This window comes from Homarus americanus, unplaced genomic scaffold (genome assembly GCF_018991925.1).
Source record: "Homarus americanus isolate GMGI-L3 unplaced genomic scaffold, GMGI_Hamer_2.0 scaffold11302, whole genome shotgun sequence".
Taxonomy (NCBI): Eukaryota; Metazoa; Arthropoda; class Malacostraca; order Decapoda; family Nephropidae; genus Homarus; species Homarus americanus.
The window spans coordinates 240,009-261,718 of NW_024736744.1; the positions used below are offsets into that span (position 1 = coordinate 240,009).

At 45.6% G+C, this 21,710-nt stretch overlaps 1 protein-coding gene across 1 annotated transcript; it reads left to right on the forward strand.

Moving 5' to 3' along the window:
* Positions 1-162: 162 nt before the first annotated feature.
* Positions 163-17,741, forward strand: LOC121872426 (putative neural-cadherin 2). Its single transcript, XM_042375168.1, has 20 exons — positions 163-242; positions 350-526; positions 1,337-1,736; positions 1,877-2,079; positions 2,352-2,515; positions 6,398-6,566; positions 6,854-7,246; positions 7,768-7,932; positions 8,132-8,271; positions 8,590-8,935; positions 9,966-10,214; positions 10,330-10,677; positions 10,810-11,146; positions 13,024-13,213; positions 13,614-13,846; positions 13,996-14,223; positions 14,640-14,810; positions 15,009-16,090; positions 16,492-16,617; positions 17,670-17,741. The coding sequence occupies exons 1-18, from the start codon at positions 240-242 to the stop codon at positions 15,503-15,505; spliced, it is 4,413 nt and encodes a 1,470-aa protein (XP_042231102.1). The 5' UTR covers positions 163-239; the 3' UTR covers positions 15,506-16,090; positions 16,492-16,617; positions 17,670-17,741.
* Positions 17,742-21,710: the final 3,969 nt, after the last annotated feature.

A 21,710-nucleotide genomic window follows, 5' to 3' on the forward strand; every position in this document is an offset into this window, starting at 1 on the left:
TAACCCATTTTTGAACAGGAGATATTTGAATTTAATCTATGAAGTTCTTATACTTTCCCCAGCTGGTAACAACGCCCACCTTTGTGTGTTGACAGGTGGTGGAGGCGAGTGGGTGGGGGTGGGAACACTTCGGGGTGAGGTGTGTGGGGGGGACGGGTCTACTCTACGCCATTAAGACCTTAGACTATGAAGATGAAACCCACCGTAGAGGGTTCCGATTCCTAGTGCAAGTTACTGATATGGTAAGTCTCTCTCTCTCTCTCTCTCTCTCTCTCTCTCTCTCTCTCTCTCATTTTGACACTCGTATTATCGCTCTCTCTCATTATCCCCTCCCCCCCCCCACCCCCAGGGTCGCGGGGGCTGGAAGGACCCCCGCCACCTGGACGCCGCCTGGGTGTCCGTCCGTCTGAGGGACATCAACGACAACCCGCCCAGGTTCCACCGCCCACACGCCCACGTTACTGTGAGGGAGGACGCCGCCCCTGGCACTCTCCTGGCCGCTCTCCCCGCCCACGACCCTGACATGGTGAGTAATCCACGCCCACTCATCTACTATGGTTGTAAAAAACGCCTTATATCCTGATATAGTTAGTAAACCACGCCTAGGACCCCGACTTGGTGAGTACGCCCACGTTATTCTAAGGGAGAACGCCGCCCCTGGCACTATCCTGGCTTCCTCCCCGCCCACGACCTTGATATGGTGAGTAAACCTCGCCCATCTTCCTGCTTCACGAGGTAAATAAATAATGTTAATCATCATCTTAAAAACACAATACCAGATATAGAAAACAAATGAAACCTAGAAAATGACCTGAAGAGAAAGGGAAACGTATTTATTCCTATTTACTGAACCACTGAGAAAAACCCCATCAAATTGTATTATTAAGCGAGCAAAAAACAGCAGCTGTGAAGGGGAGAGACTAGTCACTCTTGTTGAGCCAAGACAAACAGAGATGCAGAGGTAAAAAGGAAAATGTGATATAAAATTGGATATTTCTTTTCTAGAAGTTGTGTTGTTCTGTTGCTTATAGATGTCTCCCCCCGCCCTCCCTCCCTCCCTCCTTCCTTTCTTTTCTCTCTCCCTCCCTCCTTCCATCCATTTTCCTGTCTCCATCCGTCTCCCTTCTCTTTTATCTTCTTTTTCACTCCCTCTCTACTTTCCTTCTTACCCCCCCCCTGCTGCTGTTGCCTTTTTGTCTCTCTTTCATTTCACTGTCTTTTGTGTTCTCCGTTTGTATAAATCTCTCTCTCTCTCTCTCTCCACAGAAATAGTCAATGTATCAGTTTCCCCCTTTAAGAATCTTCGCCAGCCTTCCCTCATCACATTTATTTCCAGATCGGTCAACAGAAGGTGCAGTACCATCTGACGGGAGGTTGGGATGCCCTTACCGTCGACTCAGAAGGGGACGTGACCCTCTTGAAAGCTCTGGATCGCGAGGCTTCCAGAGGGGCGATGAGCGAGGCTAGAATCATCGCCGTGGATAGTGGCAGCCCACCTCTCTCCTCCACCGCCACCCTTACCATCACTATTACTGATGTTAATGATTCTCCCCCACGACTCCTGCCTCCTACGGTATTCCATATCCCCGAGGGAGCTCCTGCGACACGTCTGGGTGTTCTGAAGGCTACAGACGACGACTTGTGGGCATTAGGACACGGCCCGCCATTCAATCTGACTCTCGCGCCCTCTAACCCACCCCATGTGCTGTGCTACATCAATCTCGAGTTCATTCCCCGTAAGTGTTGTTCACTCTCACTCTCTCTCTCTGTCAATAATCAGACTACGATAATAAATATACACTGTGATCATTCTATCAACAATGTGCACATTATCTCAACATTTATTTAATCATCAAGTGATCCTCTCCCACGCCAGACCTGGACAGTGGGCGTGGAGGCGCTGAAGTGTGGACGGTGGGCGGCGTAGACCGCGAAGAGTACCGGGAGTTGCGGGTGGGCGTGTGGGTGGCTGACGCAGGCGGCCTGGCCGCCCACCAGATGGTCACAGTAGTTATAGATGACCTCAACGACAACCCCATGAAACCTGCGGCCAAAACTGTCTACATGTGGAAGACCCAGGTAGGTCACCAGGGCTCACTAGGGGTCACAGGTCAACGTTCAGTAGAGGTCAACGATCACCAGGGGTCACCAGTGGTCACGGGTCAAGGTTAAGGAAAGATCACCCACATGGTCATGTCAGAGGTTACCCACAAGGTCATAACTCAGAGGTCAACATATTCATCTCAACTTTATTCTGTCTTTTTAATTCCCTCGTCACCCGTGACCATCAGAGGGTCAGAAGCCAATCAACGCAGGATCTGTTCACCAAGGACGTCGTCTTCTTCCTGCAGGGTGGCGGGTCAGACGCTCCCCTGGGACGCGTGTACGTTCAGGATCCAGACGACTGGGACCTCGGAGACAAGAGTTTCCAATGGGCAGGACCACCTAATCCTCTCTTCTCTCTCAACACCAGTGACGGCACTGTCTTCGCCTCCAGCCTAGTGAGGGAGGGACGGTAAGTGTTGTGTGTGTGTGTGTGTGTGTGTGTGTGTGTGTGTATGTGTGTGTGTGTGAAAGAGAGAGAGAGAGAGAGAGAGAGAGAGAGAGAGAGAGAGAGAGGGAGGTCATCGATTGATGCAACTGTTCATGGAGTCTGTGAAACTTGATGCTGTTGTTTAATTAGATTCGTTCGATCACTAAATATATTTAGTGTGCTCAATATTTTGTTTACATCTGTGTGTCTGGAGGATCCAGCGGTAGCACATGCCTTCTGAGAGCAGCTCGATCATGGGCTGATAAACAACCCAACAACAAACAACCCAAATCCCAGTGCCGAATGGGATATTCTCGGCACTGTCATGACAAAATCCTGCAGAGACCCTCAGCCAGATCGAAAGAATACACCAAGACTGGATTGATGAAAATGACCCGACAATCAATGTACTCGTCGATGATAAACGTGCTGCTTTAACTGACTGGCACAACAACCCTCAGTCTCGGACCAAAGCCGATACCTTCCGCAAGAAGAAATCAACGGTCCAATGCGAACTTCGCAATTTAAAGAACGACTGTTTTAAAAATAAAGCATATGAAACGCAAAGACTTGCAGATCAACACGAGATGCACGAATTTTTCAATTCCACTAAAACATTTTATGGGCCAATCACTCAGGGTGCAGCCCTCTCAGCTCATCCGATGGCAACTCCCTAATTAAAGGCGAAGAAGGCCTCCTTCAGCGCTGGAAAGAGCACTACCACTCGCTGCTCAATCGAAACACCGATGTGGATGTCCTGACTACCCAGCAGGTCCCTCAGCATCCAGAGCTGACCCACCTCAGCTATCCACCATCTCTGGATGAGGTAGCTACTGCCATCAAACAGATGAAAATAACCAAGCCTCAAGGCCTGATGGAATCCCAGCCGAGGTGTATAAAGCAGGAGGACCTCTGCTTACCAGCCGTCTCCACTCTCTCCTGGAGAATATATGGAAAAGGAGGAAACCCCCAAGCTCTTAAAGACGCCTCCAGCATCAATATTTATAAGAAAAAGGAAAACTGGCCAGACTGTGGCAACTATCGCGGGATCTCGCTGCTGTCCGTAGCTGACAATATTATCGCCTGAGTCTTTTTAAACAGACTTCTTCCTGAAGCGGAAAACTTCCTCCCAGAATCTCAATGTGGCTTTAGACCTTCACGTGGCACCACTGACATAATCTTTGCTGCCTGCCAAATAGAGTGTTACGAGTTGGGGATTTAGAAACTGGTTTAGAATATAGTTAAAAGTCTACCCGGATCCCAACAGGCAACAACAATAAAAAAACTAAACAAACAAAGACAATCGGACTATAAAAGGGTAGACAAAGGATGCGAGTTTTTGTTGTGTATAATAAAGTACAATAAATTCCTTAACAAAATATCCAGCTTTCTATAATTTACCCTTAACCATACTTAACTTAAACATACGCAACATTGGCTTAACAGTATATACATATTTATACAACATACAACAATCTGAAGCAAGTGGAGGTGGGAGGTAATATAGGGTTACAATACTCAAGTGCGGTGCTGAAGTGTCTGACGAGTAGGGCTGAGTATTGAAGAAGATGGTAGGTCGTCACTGTGCCGTAGGTTTCCAGGATAGGTAATCCAAGTGTGGTCACTTCCCAGAGTGAACTGAACTCTCCTCGATCCGGAGCTGATGAGGAAGAGTTGGAGGAGGTGATGCAACAACCAGGATATGGAGAAAGGAAACCCGAAGTGGTGACTAAGACTAGTCATACTCGGTTCGCATCCCTAGATGGCGTTGCTCGGTAGTGCTGGGTAGTTAGATCATGACACAATAGATGGCGTGGTTCGTAATAAGAGGAAAAGTGCAGAGAACAGCGTCGTGACCTGTATATAGCCTGCATCGACCTAACCAAGGCCTTCGACTCGGTCAACAGAGAAACCCTCTGGCAGACCCTCAGCTGTTTTGGCTGCCCACCAAAATTCATCGCCATTGTAAGGCAACTCCACGATGGCATGAACGGCAGTGTCCTGCACAATGGCACCCAGTCTGAGTTCTTCCCCATCCAAACAGGGGTAAAACAAGGATGTGTACTGGTACCACATCTCTTTTCCATTTTCTTGGCTGCCTTCCTTACTCGTGCCGGTGCCAATTTATCAGTCGGGGTGAACATGCAGTACCGGGTGAAGGGGGGTCTTTTCAACTTATTACGACTCCAGGCAGGAACAAAGGTGTTGGCAGCATCCATTACTGAACTTCAGTATGAAGAAGACCTCACCTTTGTCGCTCACCCTGAATGCGACCTACAGGAGATCCTGAACACCTACGCAGATGCATATGCTTATTTCGGCTTTGAGGTGAATGTACATAAGACTCAGATTCTCTTTCAGCCTGCCCCTTGTTCAGACACACCTCCACCATCCATCCACTTTCAGAATCTCGGCTCCCACCTGTCCCCCACTGCAGACATCGATGAGGAGATTCAACATCGGATCAGATGTGCATCTCAAGCCTTTGGCAGACTCTGTAACCGTGTCTTCAGCTGTAAAGAGCAGAAATTATCAATAAAGTTGCATGTATATCGAACAGTGGTCCTCCCCATCCTGCTATATGGCAGGAAGACAAGACAACAAATGAAAATATTCTCGCTGACTCCAGCTGTAGGAGCATCGTGGCTATCATTATCCAAGAAAACTACGTTGGACTGGCCATGTTACTCACATGGACGACAGTAGAGTGCCCAAACAGCTACTTTACAGTCACCTAACGAATAGTAAACGTAACGTTGACGGGCAAAAGACAAACCTGAAAAGTGCCAAATCGACCCCCCTCACCTGGGAGATGATTACTCCACACCGTATCGCCTGGAGGAGCACCACACAAGAAGGAGTCCATACTTTCGAATTAGCCCGACTGCATACCGAGGCAGACAAGCGCCAACGTCGGAAAGACTCTGCCTCCGGCCCCTCCCGCACTAGATGAAGCCCCCCCACATGTACAACTTCTGTGGACGACCCTGCCGGTCCCGTATCGGCCTCTCTAGTCACCTCAGAGCTCACCAACGAAGGTGACATCCTTTATAACTCATATCATTGTATCATAGCTGGATGATCGTAATACTCGATTCCGAGTGACAGCAAAGTAGTAGTAGTAGTAGTAGTAGTAGTAGTAGTAGTAGTAGTGTGTGTGTGTGTGTGTGTTTTACCTCATCCGAATGAAACATTTACCGAAGCACGAAGAGGGATTAATCTACAACTTTAAAGAAGAGTTAACTATTGCCATGCAAATATCCTCAAAACAAGAAGTAATTCAAGATAGGAATCCAAATTTAAAAACAAAAACTAAACCATAAAATGCACGGACGAACTAGTATGTAAAGAGTATCGTTGGCTTTCCAGGCAGATAGATCCATTGAATATGAAATATGAATACCGTCTGTGCAGATAGTGAGGGAAATGTCTAGTTCCTCCTGGGAAATATACTGCTCCTCGCCGCGGATAAGATCGAGGAGGAGGGTTTGTTTACACTGTCTCCCCCCGGACTCTGCATCTTCTTTGGCCCTGTACAGTATTTCACTCATGACGCATAACACATCAAGTTCGGTTAGGTTAAGTTAGGTTAGGTTAGGAAATATCCACTATCTCTTCATATTATTTAACTATTGCGTCGACCTTTCAAAGTTACTAAAAGAAGATGTGTATTGCAAAAAGTATTATGTGAATGTAATTACAAAATTTAGTATCACATTAATGAGGATCACCAAACTAGCTCAAAATCAACAAATTACTCAGTGTTAACAAGTCAAAATCACCAAATAAAATGAGAATCACCGAGTTGACTCACCTCCCCACAGCTGAGTCACCATAATCACTCACCCACTTTCCTCACCACAGATACGACCTTCAGTTCCTCGTGAGTGACCTGGTGTGGGGTCAGCGAGGAGTGGCAGCTAACGTGACCGTCTTAGTGAAACTCTTGACCTCTGAGGCCATCGCCCACGCCACGCCCATCACCCTCACGCCCACCACCCCCACCCACCTAACCAAGGGTTGGACGCCTAGAGTACGTGTGTTGTGGTTGTGGGTTTATTAGTTTTCTCATAATATTTTTTTTAGAATCGGGATGATCGTTTATCACTCGGTATATACACTATTTTTTCCCTTTGCTTTTTTTTTGTCAATACTACAACAACTAACAACAATAATAACGATAATAATAATAATAATAATAATAATAATAATAATAATAATAATAAAAATAAAAATAAAAATAATAATAATAATAAAATAGAATTCAGGATAAGCCAATCAACTTCATCAACAAATGTTTACAAGTGGTCGCTGTGACAGGCTGGTGGAGGTGGTCTCGGCCGACTGGTGGCTGGAGTGTTGAGTGTGGTCGGCGAGGACAGCCATACCGTGGAGGTGGTGAGCGTCTATGTCTACCACGACCCTCAGTACGACTCCTTCCACGACTCCAACGTTTCCGAAGACCCACCCCTTGGGTCGTACAGCAACGACGACACCTTTCACCCTTCTCGACTTCATATGCGTCCGTCCACTACAAGACCGTCTATTTCTACCAGCAGCTATGTCAATCTCAACCGGAACTCTTTAACCCCCGAGTCCTCCTCCGCTTGCGTGTGGCTGAGCGTTAGGACGAAAACTGACGGAGGAAGCAGTGAGGGGACCTTTGTTAACCCCATCAAGCTACAGGGTCTTCTTGCTCTCAACACACATGAGGTAGGTAATATTTAACACCTCTTTTAATATCTAGTTCATCAACACCCAAGGGTCTCTCTCTCTCTCTCTCTCTCTCTCTCTCTCTCTCTCTCTCTCTCTCTCTCCGGTATAATCAAGATTTTTAATAACGTCTGACGGAATCATTTTAGAACCGTGGCAAGTCATAAAATATATAAATTAACTTACTTTATTATCTAATCTATGGTGGAACTTTTTGCGTGAAAAAAATATTAGAATTTTCACAGCTGGATGTGACCACCATCACCCGGTGGTCCCCTCACTCGCTACCATCATTGATCATAGGTCAAGGTTCACTGAAAATAGGTCGGCTTACTCTACTAGTTTTGTTTTGCCCAATTTAATGTTTTTTTTTTAAATTAATTTTTATCCTAAAAGTTTTGTCCAATTAATTGTTTATCCTGTTTGTGTTGTCAAATTAATGTCTTATCCTGTCCAGTCAATACATAATTAAGGAATGCTTAAGGATAGCTAACGGACTCTCTTCACGTGGATATCGACAGCTTGAGATGGCGACCAACCTGACAGTGGTGGTGGGAAGCCCAGGGCCCTCTGTTGACGAGCACAAGGACACCACGACGGAGGAGTACCCACACTCACCCCGGCCCTACCACGACCACGACCCTTCTTCAGCTGCCTCCCGGGCCTCCACCACACTCCCCCTTCAGGTATATGTGTGAGAATGTGCAGTAGGTATATATGTGTGTACGTAAAATATACTCACATATACAGACGCACTTACTATGCATACACGAAAGCACGCAGTAATATACACGGATACGCCACATACAAACATTCAAATACGACCATAAATATATTTTTTTACCCTCTTCACTAGCCTAACCTTCACTATTATCTCCTCACCAGGTAGTAGACACCAACGCCACCTCGCTGGTCACACCGCGCCTGACCCGAACCCTCGCCTGCTGTGCCCACGAGCCAGACACCTGCACACCCACCACTTGTCTCAACGGTGGGAGGTGTGTGGCATCGTCAGGCGGCAACAGGTGTGTAAACAATGATAAAGCACAAATGTCGAGTGATTAATGGTACGTGTTTAGACGGTCTTAGAGTTAATATGGTGAATCAGTTCTTTTAAGTATGTGGATGATTAGTCTGCCACAGCGGGAATCATGAGGTACAAGTAATCGATGCGCACAGAAGGCAATCTTTTCAGAGCGAGGTGCTAAACTATATTAGACATACCCACCTGTAGCCGCTTCCTTATGTGTGATAATGGCTTTGCATAAAAAAGTGTGTGTTTTTATATACATTTATTTATGTACATTTCCTCACACAATAACACCCCCGCCCCCTCCCCCTAGGTGCGTATGTCCCGGGAGGTCTTGGGGGTCGAGGTGTAAAGTGCTTACCAGGACCTTCAGAGGGTCAGGTTGGGCGTGGGTTGACTCCCTCCTGCCATGTCTCCCCACCACTCTGTCTCTCCGTCTTCTCACACACAACCCACATGCTCTCATCCTGTACTCTGGGCCCCTTGCACCCATAGCCCGAAACCCACACTCGCCGCCGACGCCCATGATCGCCCTACAACTCGTCCTAGGGCGCCCGCAGCTGCTGATCGAGGGAGCTGTAGGGTCACTCTCACTGGAGGTAAACACCACACTGAACGACGGTGACTGGCACACCCTCCACCTCCACTTCAGTTCTCAGGTAAGAATAATATCCTCCTTTTTACACAGAGAACAAATAGATGTCATATTTGTATGTTTTCTCCCTGTATGCTCGCCTCCTCTCAGTATTTACAACATTACACCATCACAGTGCCTTCCGTCGCTGTCTGGTGCTTCCCGTAAAAACGTTCAATGCCAGATTTTATTTCAGCTTACAGTCAACACTCGAGTATTAAAACATCCTTGTGAGTAGACCAGACAACAGCTCACAGTCAACACTCGAGTATTAAAACATCCTTGTGAGTAGACCAGACAACAGCTCACAGTCAACACTCGAGTATTAAAACATCCTTGTGAGTAGACCAGACAACAGCTCACAGTCAACACTCGAGTATTAAAACATCCTTGTAAGTAGACCAGACAACAGCTCACAGTCAACACTCGAGTATTAAAACATCCTTGTGAGTAGACCAGACAACAGCTCACAGTCAACACTCGAGTATTAAAACATCCTTGTGAGTAGACCAGACAACAGCTCACAGTCAACACTCGAGTATTAAAACATCCTTGTGAGTAGACCAGACAACAGCTCACAGTCAACACTCGAGTATTAAAACATCCTTGTGAGTAGACCAGACAATACCCAACATTTCTCTCCATTATTATCGTTAAACATATAAAATTCATCCTTTATGAGAACAATGTCTCAGGTTTGGAAGCGTGAATCGTAGTTTTCCTTAGTTCTCCTCACAAGCTCTCTGACCCCGGACGCTTCACCTTGTGACCTACTCTTAGTCATCACATCACTGACACACGACCATCCCTCTCGTAACTGTGCTCTACATTTATAAAACTCTCTCCTGCCTTACATGTTTCATCCTACACACAACAAGACGTTCTGTGAGTGATGGCAAGCAGCCATAGATGTCTTACTCTGACTAAAGTCAATATTCTTTGTGGGTATCTTACTGTTTTCATTATCTTTTTAACTTCAATTTTCAATTTAAAAACGTGAAATATTATTACTTTAAAGTTCCCAACTATCTTGCTGATGGGCGTGCGTAATGTAGGGCGTGGCGATGATGATAGACCTGTGTGGGCGTGGCTGGGAGGACGCCGACACCCGGGACGGCTCACACTGCATGGCACGCAGTTCATGGATCAACCCAGGGGACGCAGGGACATGGTCGGGATCTGGGCCCCTGCAGGTGGGCGGACTGGCACACACGTCACCACGCCCTCACGCCCACGGTTGGAGAAATGCACCCAGCGAACACCCACTTAATGGCTGTGTCTCTCACCTCACAGTCAACGGCCGGGTGAGAACTACACATTACTCTGATGTTACTATTGTCAGACCAAAAACACCCATCTAACTACCCACCCACCCACTTACCTACCTACCCACCGACTTACTCACCTACGTACTTACAGCTGGTTGACCTCGGGGAGCCAGCCTACAGCCGGGCCAGCGAGAGCGGCTGCCACTCACAGGAAGCAGCTTGTGTGGGCGGAAGGGGCAGTTGTGGACTCCGTGGGCAGTGTGTGGGCGGCCTGAACCACCCGGAGTGTGAGTGTGATCCAGGATGGACGGGGGACGAGTGTGCCACGCCCACTGTACCCGCCTCCTTACGGCCCTCGAGTTACTATAAGGTGGCGCTGTCGTTCACTCCGCCACCCCGAGCGATCACTGCCCAGGTGCGACTCAGGACCCGCGGGGCGATCCATGGCCTCCTGCTGCGACTCTCAGCCCAGCATGGCTCTGCCTCCTTCAGTATACACGTACGTTCACCTTTACCTTCATAAACTAATACGTTGATCACAGTAAACGTTGTACTTATTGAATTAAAGACACACACACATACATGTATATGTACGTGTGTGTGTGTGTAATTTTAGGTGTATACATTATAGCTGCGAGCGGGCGTGGCGTGCGCCTCGGTGACGGGCGTGGGGTTAACGGAACAGATGGTGTGTGTTGAAAACCGTCCACTGGGGGACGGAGAATGGCACACCGTCGTGGCCCAACGACACGGCGACAACCTCCTTGTCAGTGTGGACGACGGGGACGGCTGGCCACGACGGAACGACTCCCTGCCGACCCTCACCCCCACGACAACAGGCGCGGGGGTCGTGGGGAAAGTGCCGCCGACGCCCTTAGACGTAGACAAGCACGACGCAGTGACCGTGGGAGGCCTACCGGAGTTTGTGGGGGTGAAGCTCCTTGCTGTTCACCACGACCTTAACTACAGTGAGTCTGAGGCTATGTGTTTCACCATGACGAAGGGTCGAGTCTAAAGTATAGTCTGTCACGTAAGGTTGAGTCAGAGTATAGTCAGTCACGTAGGGTTGAGTCAGAGTATAGTCAGTCACGTAGGGTTGAGTCAGAGTATAGTCAGTCACGTAGGGTTGAGTCAGAGTATAGTCAGTCACGTAGGGTTGAGTCAGAGGCAGTCAGTCAGGTTGAGCTAGTCAGTCACGTAGGGTTGAGTCAGTATTGTCACGTAGGGTTGAGTCGAGATAGTAGTCACGTAGGGTTGAGTCAGAGTATAGTCAGTCACGTAGGGTTGTCTGAGTATAGTCAGTCACGTAGGGTTGAGTCAGAGTAGTCAGTCAGTCACAGTAGTAGGTTGAGTCAGAGTATAGTCAGTCACGTAGGGTTGAGTCAGAGTATAGTCAGTCACGTAGGTTGAGTCAGAGTATAGTCAGTCACGTAGGGTTGAGTCAGAGTATAGTCTGTCACGTAGGGTTGAGTCAGAGTATAGTCAGTCAGTCAGTAGGGTTGAGTCGAGTATAGTCAGTCACGTAGGGTTGAGTCAGAGTATAGTCAGTCACGTAGGGTTGAGTCAGAGTATAGTCAGTCACGTAGGGTTGAGCCAGAGTATAGTCAGTTCACGTGGGGTTGAGTCAGAGAGTATAGTCTGTCGTAGGGTTGAGTAGTCAGAGTATAGTCAGTCACGTAGGGTTAGTCAGTCGAGAGTATAGTTAGTCAGTCACGGTTGAGTCAGTCAGAGTATAGTCAGTCACGTAGGGTTGAGTCAGGAGTATAGTCAGTCACGTAGGGTTGAGTCAGAGTATAGTCAGTCACGGTGGGGTTGAGCCAGAGCATAGTCAGGTCACGTAGGGTTGAGTCACAGAGTATAGTCAGTCACGTAGGGCTGAGTCAGAGTATAGTCTGTCACGTAGGCTGAGCCAGGAGAGAACAATGTAGGGGTTGAGTCAGAGTATAGTCAGTCACGTAGGGTTGAGCCAGAGTATAGTCAGTCACGTAGGCTGAGTCCGAGCACAGTCACGTAGGGTTGAGCTGTGAGTATAGTCAGTCACGTAGGGTTGAGCTGTCAGAGTATAGTCAGTAGGGTTGAGCCAGAGTATAGTCGTAGTCAGTCGTAGGGTTGAGTCAGAGTATAGTCAGTCACGTAGGGTTGAGTCAGAGTATAGTCAGTCACGTAGGGTTGAGTCAGAGTATAGTCAGTCACGTAGGGTTGAGTCAGAGTATAGTCAGTCACGTAGGGTTGAGTCAGAGTATAGTCTGTCACGTAGGGTTGAGTCAGAGTATAGTCAGTCACGTAGGGTTGAGTCCGAGTATAGTCAGTCACGTAGGGTTGAGTCAGAGTATAGTCAGTCACGTAGGGTTAAAAATAGAATCAAAATTCTTATTAATTTTCATAGTACTAAAACACACTTAACGAGGCTTGAGTATTAACGGTTACAATAATAGATGGTAAAGTATTATTTAGAAGACTTTAAATAACAACAGTAATTAGAACAACAACAACAGTATTTAGAACAACAACAACATTATTTAGAACAACAGCAACAGTAATTAGAACAACAACAACAACAGTATTTAGAACAACAACAACAACAACAGTATTTAGAACAACAACAATAACAGTATTTAGAACAACAACAACAGTATTAGGAACAACAATAATAACAGTATTTAGAACAACAATAACAGTATTTAGAACAACAACAATAACAGTATTTAGAACAACAACAACAGTATTAGGAACAACAATAATAACAGTATTTAGAACAACAATAACAGTATTTAGAACAACAACAGCAATAATAACAGTAACACAACAGCAGCAGTTACCACCATCACCACCGTGTCACCAACAGCTTGTGTTGACGATGTTCGGGTGTGCGGGCGGCCCTTGCCTCTACCTCCAGCTGTGAACGGCACCACCTGGGGTCAAGCCACCACCTCTGAGGGGTTGGGGCGCGGCTGCCCTAACCCGGAGACCTGCCCCAACACCACTTGCCCCGCCCCACTCTCCTGTACCCCGACCTGGGGGCAGCCAACCTGTAGGTGAGGAAGAAAACTAACAAAGTTGTCGATTTTGAGGAGCAGTGTTGAACTTAGCTGGGCCGTGTGTGCCATTGTATATTGCTTCCTGAGATTAATTAAACGCAATTTAGTTATTCATTAAGCAAGACATTTTCATTTAATGCTCCATGAAGTCAATTATGTGACACTGTAAAGTTGGTTAAGTTATTCATTGTTCATTGTAATGATTGACTGCATCGTATAAAGGCGAGGATAATGGTACCACAAAACAGCGCCTACACGAGCTGCCATGCCTGGCATTCTTCTTCATCCTACAGTGAGATTCTTACGGAAGCTATACCAGGTGAATGTTCGTCAGGTGTATGCTTACAGTGATACTCTCTCCATGACAATAACAATATGAGGATGTTAACCTTCACAGCTGCGGGCCGGGAAGACACCTCGAGGGCCGTCAGTGCCAGGACGTGGATGAGTGCCTCTGGAAGCCTTGTTTACACGGAGGCTCCTGCTACAACCAGCGGTCCGGGTTCCTGTGTGTATGTAGCCCAGGCCACACCGGAGAGTACTGCCAGTGGACCACAGTGGCGGGCGCGGCCCACCCGTCAGCGGCTCCGGCAGCCATTCTCGGCCTCTGTGTCTCCCTCCTCATCCTTGGTAAGTTTTATCTTTCTTTATCTAATCGATGATATATTGTTGCTGTTATTCCCTCAGCGACGACTCACCTTCTGCCGGATACTAAAAACAATCTTGAAGCCAAAAAACAGTAAGTCACTTATAATGGACTTTACTTCTCTGTTCGGCAGTGTTACTCGGCGTTCTCTACTCTGTTCGCCTCCGCCGCCGAAGGACTAACCTCGTCCCTGGAGGGTTGGTGGGCGGGGCAGGAGGCGAGGATGTGACCGTTGTAGATGCGAAATACAGTGACATCGACGACACAGATTTGAGGAGTTTGAGGCCAGACGACACACAGGAGACCCTAGTTGAGTGTCTCAAGCTGAAGGTGGCGTCGTGTGGACAATCCGGCATAACAGGTAAAGTTGTGACCCTCTGGTTGACGGACTTTAACATACCTCACAGTCTATGATTAAGGGTGAAACAAGTGGTGGTTACATCGGCTGTGGATCTTTCAGGTGAAAAAACTTAGTTCCACAAGGAGGTGAATCACCAGGGCTTACTTAAACACCTTTACCTTCTTGAATAATATTAATGGTTACTTTTATATCATCATCAGAACCTAACATGTAAAGGAGCAGATCAACGTTGTATAACACTTTAATAACAATGGATAACAGTGTTTATGGTACGCCTAGTCCTGAGTTCGAGTCCTGGCCCGACACACGTGCGGGATACACCTGTAGGAGGAACTTGTATTTACTTAATTCCTACGGTGAAGGTCACTCGCAGATTGTTAGAACCTGTTTTTCACTGTATTTTTCCTCTTCGCCAGACGACCAGCAGAGCAAGGATGTTTCCTTTTTAACAAGTATGAACTTAGGGTCTCCCGAGGGCGCTATGGAAGGAACCAAGCCAGAGATTCTTCTGGCCAAGGATGACCTCCGAGCCTACGCTTACGAGGGTGACGGATCATCATCTAGTTCCATTACCTCTGCTATATCAGGTTAGGTTAGGTTAGGTTAGTTGCTGCCATTATGAATGTTAGTTTTTTCTATTATACAGATGCTCATCACATTACACATAAATATATTAGTTTTGCCACATTGTCAGTCAGCTTCATGTTAATGTTTTCAAAACACACTTTCTATAACACCACATTTCTCATCAGAATTAGCTGTAATGACCTCCTGTACTGTGGCAGGCCTGCGGGTGGAGCTGGACGAAGGATGGGACATCAAGCCTCTGGTGCCAGGGTTCCTGCAGGTGATTGACCTCCTGAGGAACCTCCCTGAAAAGTCCTGCCCTGACGCAGGACACCAACATGGACGGGGTGCGAAAGAGCCCCAAGAAGCTGTCATGCTGCGGAAGCAAAAGAGCCCTAACTTGTCGGGTCTTGTGACGAGGAGATTCTTGCCCTCCCCTGATGGCAATGATGAAATAATTCTTGATGCCTCCAGGTATCTTGACAGCAGCTCTAGGTGCACTGACAGCAGCTCTAGGTGCGCTGACAGCAGCTCTAGGTGCGCTGACAACAGATGTAGGAGCGCTGACAGCAGCTCTAGGTGCGCTGACAGTAGCTCTAGGTGCGCTGACAGCAGCTCTAGGTGCGCTGACAGCAGCTCCAAGTGTAACGATGGAAACTACAAATGCAATGAATCGGGTTTTAGCAGCGACGGAGAGGTGTCGACGGTCTGCTGACAACGGCATCGCCCAGGGTGAACCAACTTTGGTTTGAGTGTGCTGACACAAACCAAAGTCTGATGACCCACCTCTGGCTGACACATAGACCTCCCATGTCTAACTGACACCCCCCCTGCACCAGCCACGCCGAGGTCTTCCAGTCAATGAGGCCTTATAGCTGATGAACTCACCCCCACCCTCACACACAGCAACACAGTGAAGTAGAAACCTGAGGGGGATCCTTACACACCGTACGGCAGCTCCCACCAAGCACCTCACGCTAACTACTGCAGCGACCTCTCTCTCTCTCTCTCTCTCTCTCTCTCTCTCTCTACCAGGGCTTAAGAATGCACCCAAGTTTGTTGTAATAGAGAAAAACATAAGGAAACGAGGGACTAAATATACCGCTTTGGAGTTTTTTTTTTTATACAGCATCAATGAACGCTGTAAGCCACAAGACCACAAGTGACCCCGCTGTCATGTTATACTGAAACAAGGAAGCAAGGGAAAATGAAGCAAGGAAACAAAGAAGCAAGTACACCGGACATACATGTCAACGTTATGGTGGAACACATTGTACACAACTCCGGAGTGTTCATCTGAGTAGGTTGCTTTTTCTTGTTGTTGGGTTGTTGTTATAATGGGGAGGATTATTGAACACATCCCTCAGAGGGTTAATATGACTAAGATAAATTCTCATCACATTAGAATAAATCTAACAACAACAAAAAGGAGATTTACTCTTGAATAATTTAACAAGAGATATAACAAAAACGAAATATCAATGAAAGACAGTACAACACTTCCTTCCCTGACCTTCATATTAACAAAACTCAAGCAACTATTCCTATGACTTGCCATATACTGCATACTCATATATTTTATAAATCAAACATCTACAGTAATATATTTCTGTATGATGTGTGTTCTGAATATCAAGGTTAGGATCATATTAAGGTCTATATGATAAAAGAGTCACCAATTTTGTTTACGCTTTTGCCTAGATATCTGGACGCGCTAATTAGTGGAGGGAGGAGAACCAGCCACCAATGAGTGAGGACATCCGGTTGCTACAGCCAATCATAACACTTCAGCATCTCACACACCAGACCAAAAGATGAGAATTAGAGGTAATGAGAATTATTGGGGACACTCCGTTATCTCTCAGTGGGGTTGAGAACGGAGAAGGAGGAAGAGGAGGAGGAGGAGGAGGTTAAAACAGTGAATAGACAGTAGTAAAGAGGGATAACCATAGAAATAGAGGAAGGTAAAAATTTGACAAACAAAGAGACTCGGTGGTATTTTTTAGTGTAATTAACGAAAGATTAAACCTCTCTCTCTCTCTCTCTCTCTCTCTCTCTCTCTCTCTCTCTCTCTCTCTCTCTCTCTCGTTTTATATATTAACGAGACAAAAATTATAAATGATGGGTATAAATATATATGATGAAGGGAAGTGATCATTAATTAGTTTGTTAATTATCCAGGCAACGGAAAGACAGCCATCATCATCATCATCATATCATCATCATCACGGGAAGGTTTATTGCCATGACAGGTGGATAGCTGGTAAGATGTTGGTTGTTTCTTGTCATCACTAGCATTATCACTCTCTTCATCACCAATCACCATTATTAACCATCATCATTATCATCATCATCATCCATCACCATCATGATCACCATTATTTACCATCATCACCATTATCAACCACCACCCCTACCCGCCCCCGTCACTGCCTCCGACTGAAGTGAAAGATTTGGCTCCTTGTTTTCAAACCATGTACACTCGCACCAAAAAGTATCGGTGCAGGGTGAGATCGATTAGTTCTGAAACGATAAGTATACACTGTGATATGTCGGGAAGGTTGGTGAGTGTATCCTCATAACCCCCCCCCTCCCCGCGCCTCCACTAGGTGTTGCCATATGGCTGACAATCAGGGCTGCCAACATACGGCTGGAACAACTCGCCTTTCCCAATACCTATCGTCACTGGTCTCAAAATGTTCACACTACAGTATGCACCGATACTTTTTGTTGCGTGTGTACACCACTAGGTGGAGCTAGTGACGGTGGAACAGCCCCTTGGGTGGACCAGCATCCTACTAATGTGGCGGAATAACTCACTAGCTGTTGAGTGTGTGTGTGTTTGTTTTATACCTGACAGGAGTTATTCTCTTTTACAGACACATTCCTCCTCACAAACCTTCGAGAACAACGATCGTAAATTACTTTAATAAAAGATTTTCACACACAATTTTGTCTTTGTCTCATTATACCCCCCGAAAAAAATCAAGAGTTCACAAAAGAAGATACAAACAATCTTCCTGCGTTTGAGGAAAGACGGTTTGATACAGCGCTGACACATTGTGTTCTCAGAAGAGGGTATAAGAAATAAACTGTAAAAGATAAAGGTTAATAAGAGTCTCGGCCTTAACATGGTGCATCCCAAAGTGCAATGAGCTTGCTGAGCCCCTTAAGATCCTGTTTTGTAGATGCCTGAATGAGCATAAGGTCCTCAGTGACTGGAAAATGGCTTATGTGAGTCCTATTTTCAACGGTACCGTTCTTGCCTCGCAAGCCAGATGTCACGGGTTCTATTCCCGGGCCGGTGGAAGTTGTTTGGACTTACTTCCTAGCCCCCATTAGTCCCTGTTCACCAAGCAATAAAGTAGGTACCTGGTGTAAGTCGAAAGTTGCGAATTCGTATTCAGGGAGTTGTTGGAGCTTCCAATAACTTGATGACATAAACCACTGACTCTTCAGGCTTCTACGCCCTTAACTCATGAGACATAAAGGCGCTTCACCTTATACAAGGATGTAGGGGGGTGCCCCCCCAAAAAAAACAAAAAACAAAAAAACAACAATAATAATAATAATAATAATTCAGATAAGTAAAATAAAAAAAATAAAATAATAATGATAATAATAGTAATAATAATAATAATAATAATAATAATAAATGCAATAATCATAATAAAGAACCATAAAGAAATAAAAAAAAAGATCAAGAGTGAGAAACAATATATATGTATGTTATGTTGTCAATGTTAAGAGAAACAATTGAGACCCTGCAATTGTGTGTAAATGAGGCAGAAAGTCAGATCAACAACCTGGGACTTGGTCACATATGGCAGCAGGGTCTACCATTAGACATCACAATAGGCTTCCAATATCTTCCCAGGCAGTACTACCTCCCTGTTTGGTAGCTGCCTATCTACTTTTGTGTGTGTGTGTGTGTGTGTGTGTTTTTCTCAAATATGAACTCCTTTACGTGCAAATTAGCGGTTTCTATTACTAATGATTTTTTTTTTTGCAAAAACTGCTAATTTGCACGAAAAATAAAAGTCAGATTTGAGTAAAACTCACGAAAAAAAATAATAAATATTCTCGTATTAAAACCTTGAGGACAGCCAATGGACGAACCGTTACCCACGTGCGTAACCTAGAAGTGACGGACCCCCAAAGCGGTTAACGAACCGATCAGTGGCGGAGAGGATAAAGGTAAAAGTAAATCGAAAACATCGCGTCTGAGCTACAGAGGAATAGTTAAGTCTTCCATATATATATATAGTTCGTTTTCTTTCATAACCGTGTAAGAGCATGGTTATGGGTAACTAAAGTACTTTTTAGGAACATATATAAGTTGTTGTTTTTTTTCACCACTTACCAGCTTGCAAGCCGTTAGGGCGGTCTGTCCAGTATTAGTACTAGAGGAAACCAGGGACAGGGAAACCTGTAGTGTTTGGTAGTGAGGGTCACACTGGATAACACCCTTCTCACGTGTGCCTGTGCCGAGACTCGAACCCTTGACATATTTTTCCAAATATCCTCTTCACCACTAATCGGCTCGTTAATTGAAATGAATAAAGTAAATGAAAATAATCTGATATACGTATGAATGAACTTAAATGACGAAATGAAATGATATTGTTAACAAAGTAGTATTGTGGGATATGGGTTGTTTGGTTCACACTCAGGATGGGATGGAGAAGGGAAACTCACAATGTGCTCTCTGAATACATGTTGTATTGAATGTACAATGCAGCTTGGGGCTGGGAAGTGGCAGCGTGGTTACAAGCGTAATGAAGAGAGAGCTGGTTGGTGAGGATGCTCAGAGGAGGACAGCTTGTGGGTCGCCATGCTCGCCGGCGGGAACGAGGGCCGCCAAGCAGCGGCGGAGGAGGAGGTGTTGCTTGCTGGTTGGTGTAGGTAGAAAAGAGAGCGGTAGGTCACCACGAGGTCAGGTCTTAAATAGCGGAGGTAGGCGTGGCTTAGTAGTTGACCTCCGTCATGTAAGGCGGCGCTAGTTGACCTAGACCACGAGGCATACACTGGGGAATTCGTGGGGTCGGCGACTCAGCGACAAGCGTTTGTAGGGGAGAAATCCACTGCAGTATTTTGTGGTATTTAAATACCAGGTTTATAACTACTGAGTTAAATGACGATGTCAAATACTGGTGTAAACACAAGAGTACACAGTAGTAGGTTGCTGAATGGCGGTGTTTTATGAATTAATTTAAATTGTTGCATTACAATTACTAGAATCACTCTTATTATTGTGGTGGATGGAAACACACTATTTTCCCGCCATTTTATTATATTTTACGGGACATTAATTTCGTGTTCGTTAACCTAGTAACCTGTTAAGTGGCGAAAATTATATATTTATGTGTAATGAAGATTATTGTTATTGCCTTAGTTTTATTTCGTGTTTGAAAGACATTAATTTCGCGACAGCTTAATGATTGTTAGTTACACATTATGAATTTATTTTCGCGCTAGCGTAAATAAATGTTAAGAAGAATTTACTTTCGCATTAATGTAAATAAATGTTAATAAGAATTTATTTTTGCGCTAGTCAATGTACGAATGTTAACCGGCACGTGGTCATTTTAAGATAATATAAACGTGGAAGGAAACTTTAAAATGGCATTTTAAACTAGCGACCCTAAGAATGGTGTTTATATCAGGAGTTTCATCACGACGATTGTTTTAATCCACATACAGAGTGCAACTCCCTTGAGCTGGAGGATGTCCTCCCCACTAGAGGTCTCAGCTTAAGGTTTAAGAAGCCACAAATTCAGAAAAGTGTCAGGGCAAACTTTTTTGGCGTGTGTGTTGTGAACTCTTGGAGCAATCTGCCAGAGTGTTGTGACGGCACCGAGTGTGAGGTCATTCAAGACCAGAGTTGACCCGAGGTCTAACAGGTACTGCATACACATTCAGGAGCCGGTGCATGCCCAGTACTTGCCAACAGTGTTGGTAGTAGGTAGCAGGCAGCTATCAAACAGGGAGGTACTACCGCCTGGGAAGATATTGGAAGCATAATGTGTTGTCTAATGGTAGACCCTGCTGCCATATGGCATCACGAATATTGTGACCAAGTCCCAGGTTGCTGATTTGACTTTCTGCCTCATTTACACGCAATTGCAGGGTCTCAATTGTTTCTCTTACTATTGACAACACAACATACTATACATATAGCATTTCTCACTATTGATTATTGTTTTTCTTTTCTTTATTATCATCATTACAGTGTTGTCATTATTATTATTATTTTATTTTACTTTTTATTATAAATTTTATTTACTATGAATTACTATTATTATTAAATTTTCGCCCCCCAGGCCCCGATGTGGGTCAGTGACCTGTGCCCGGGTGGGCTAATACCCGTAAAAAAAAACCAGACAGTAGATGCTCAGTACTTGCCAACAGTGTGTAACAGAGACAGTAGATGCTCAGTACTTGTCAACAGTGTGTAACAGAGACGCGACTGATTGCTCAAGCAGCTAATGGGCCGATTAGTGGCGGAGGATAAAAGTAAAAACAAAAGATCAAGAAAATTTCATACAGTGTGGAATAACAGTTGGTGGTGCCAGTTTCATCAACAAAGGCTAGGCCTAACGTGGCCTATATCAATTCATTTTACACACAGCTTGTGAGTTAACCTCAACACTTCACAAACATTTACAACACGTGCCAGATTCGACAGAAACGTGGCGCTGAGTAATAACCTAACACAGACGTAAATAAGATAACTTCACTTCTATATAGCCATCTGGCACTTGAAAGAGCTATGATTACTACTCCCCTACAGACGCAACTCCTGAGCAGCTTACACATCTACGGCGACTTCTCTCTGCCCTACCACTGGCAGCTCGCGGGACAGCACAGCGAGCAGGAGCCAGGAGGACGAGGTAGTCAGTGAGGTCCCGAGCCTCTGG

What these genes read in the sequence shown, in the direction of transcription:
- LOC121872426 (XM_042375168.1), top strand. An exon ending in CCAAGGGTTGGACGCCTAGA is followed by an intron (nt 6,567 to 6,853) that starts GTACGTGTGTTG and finishes TCGCTGTGACAG; the next exon opens with GCTGGTGGAGGTGGTCTCGG. An exon ending in TTGCTCTCAACACACATGAG is followed by an intron (nt 7,247 to 7,767) that starts GTAGGTAATATT and finishes GGATATCGACAG; the next exon opens with CTTGAGATGGCGACCAACCT.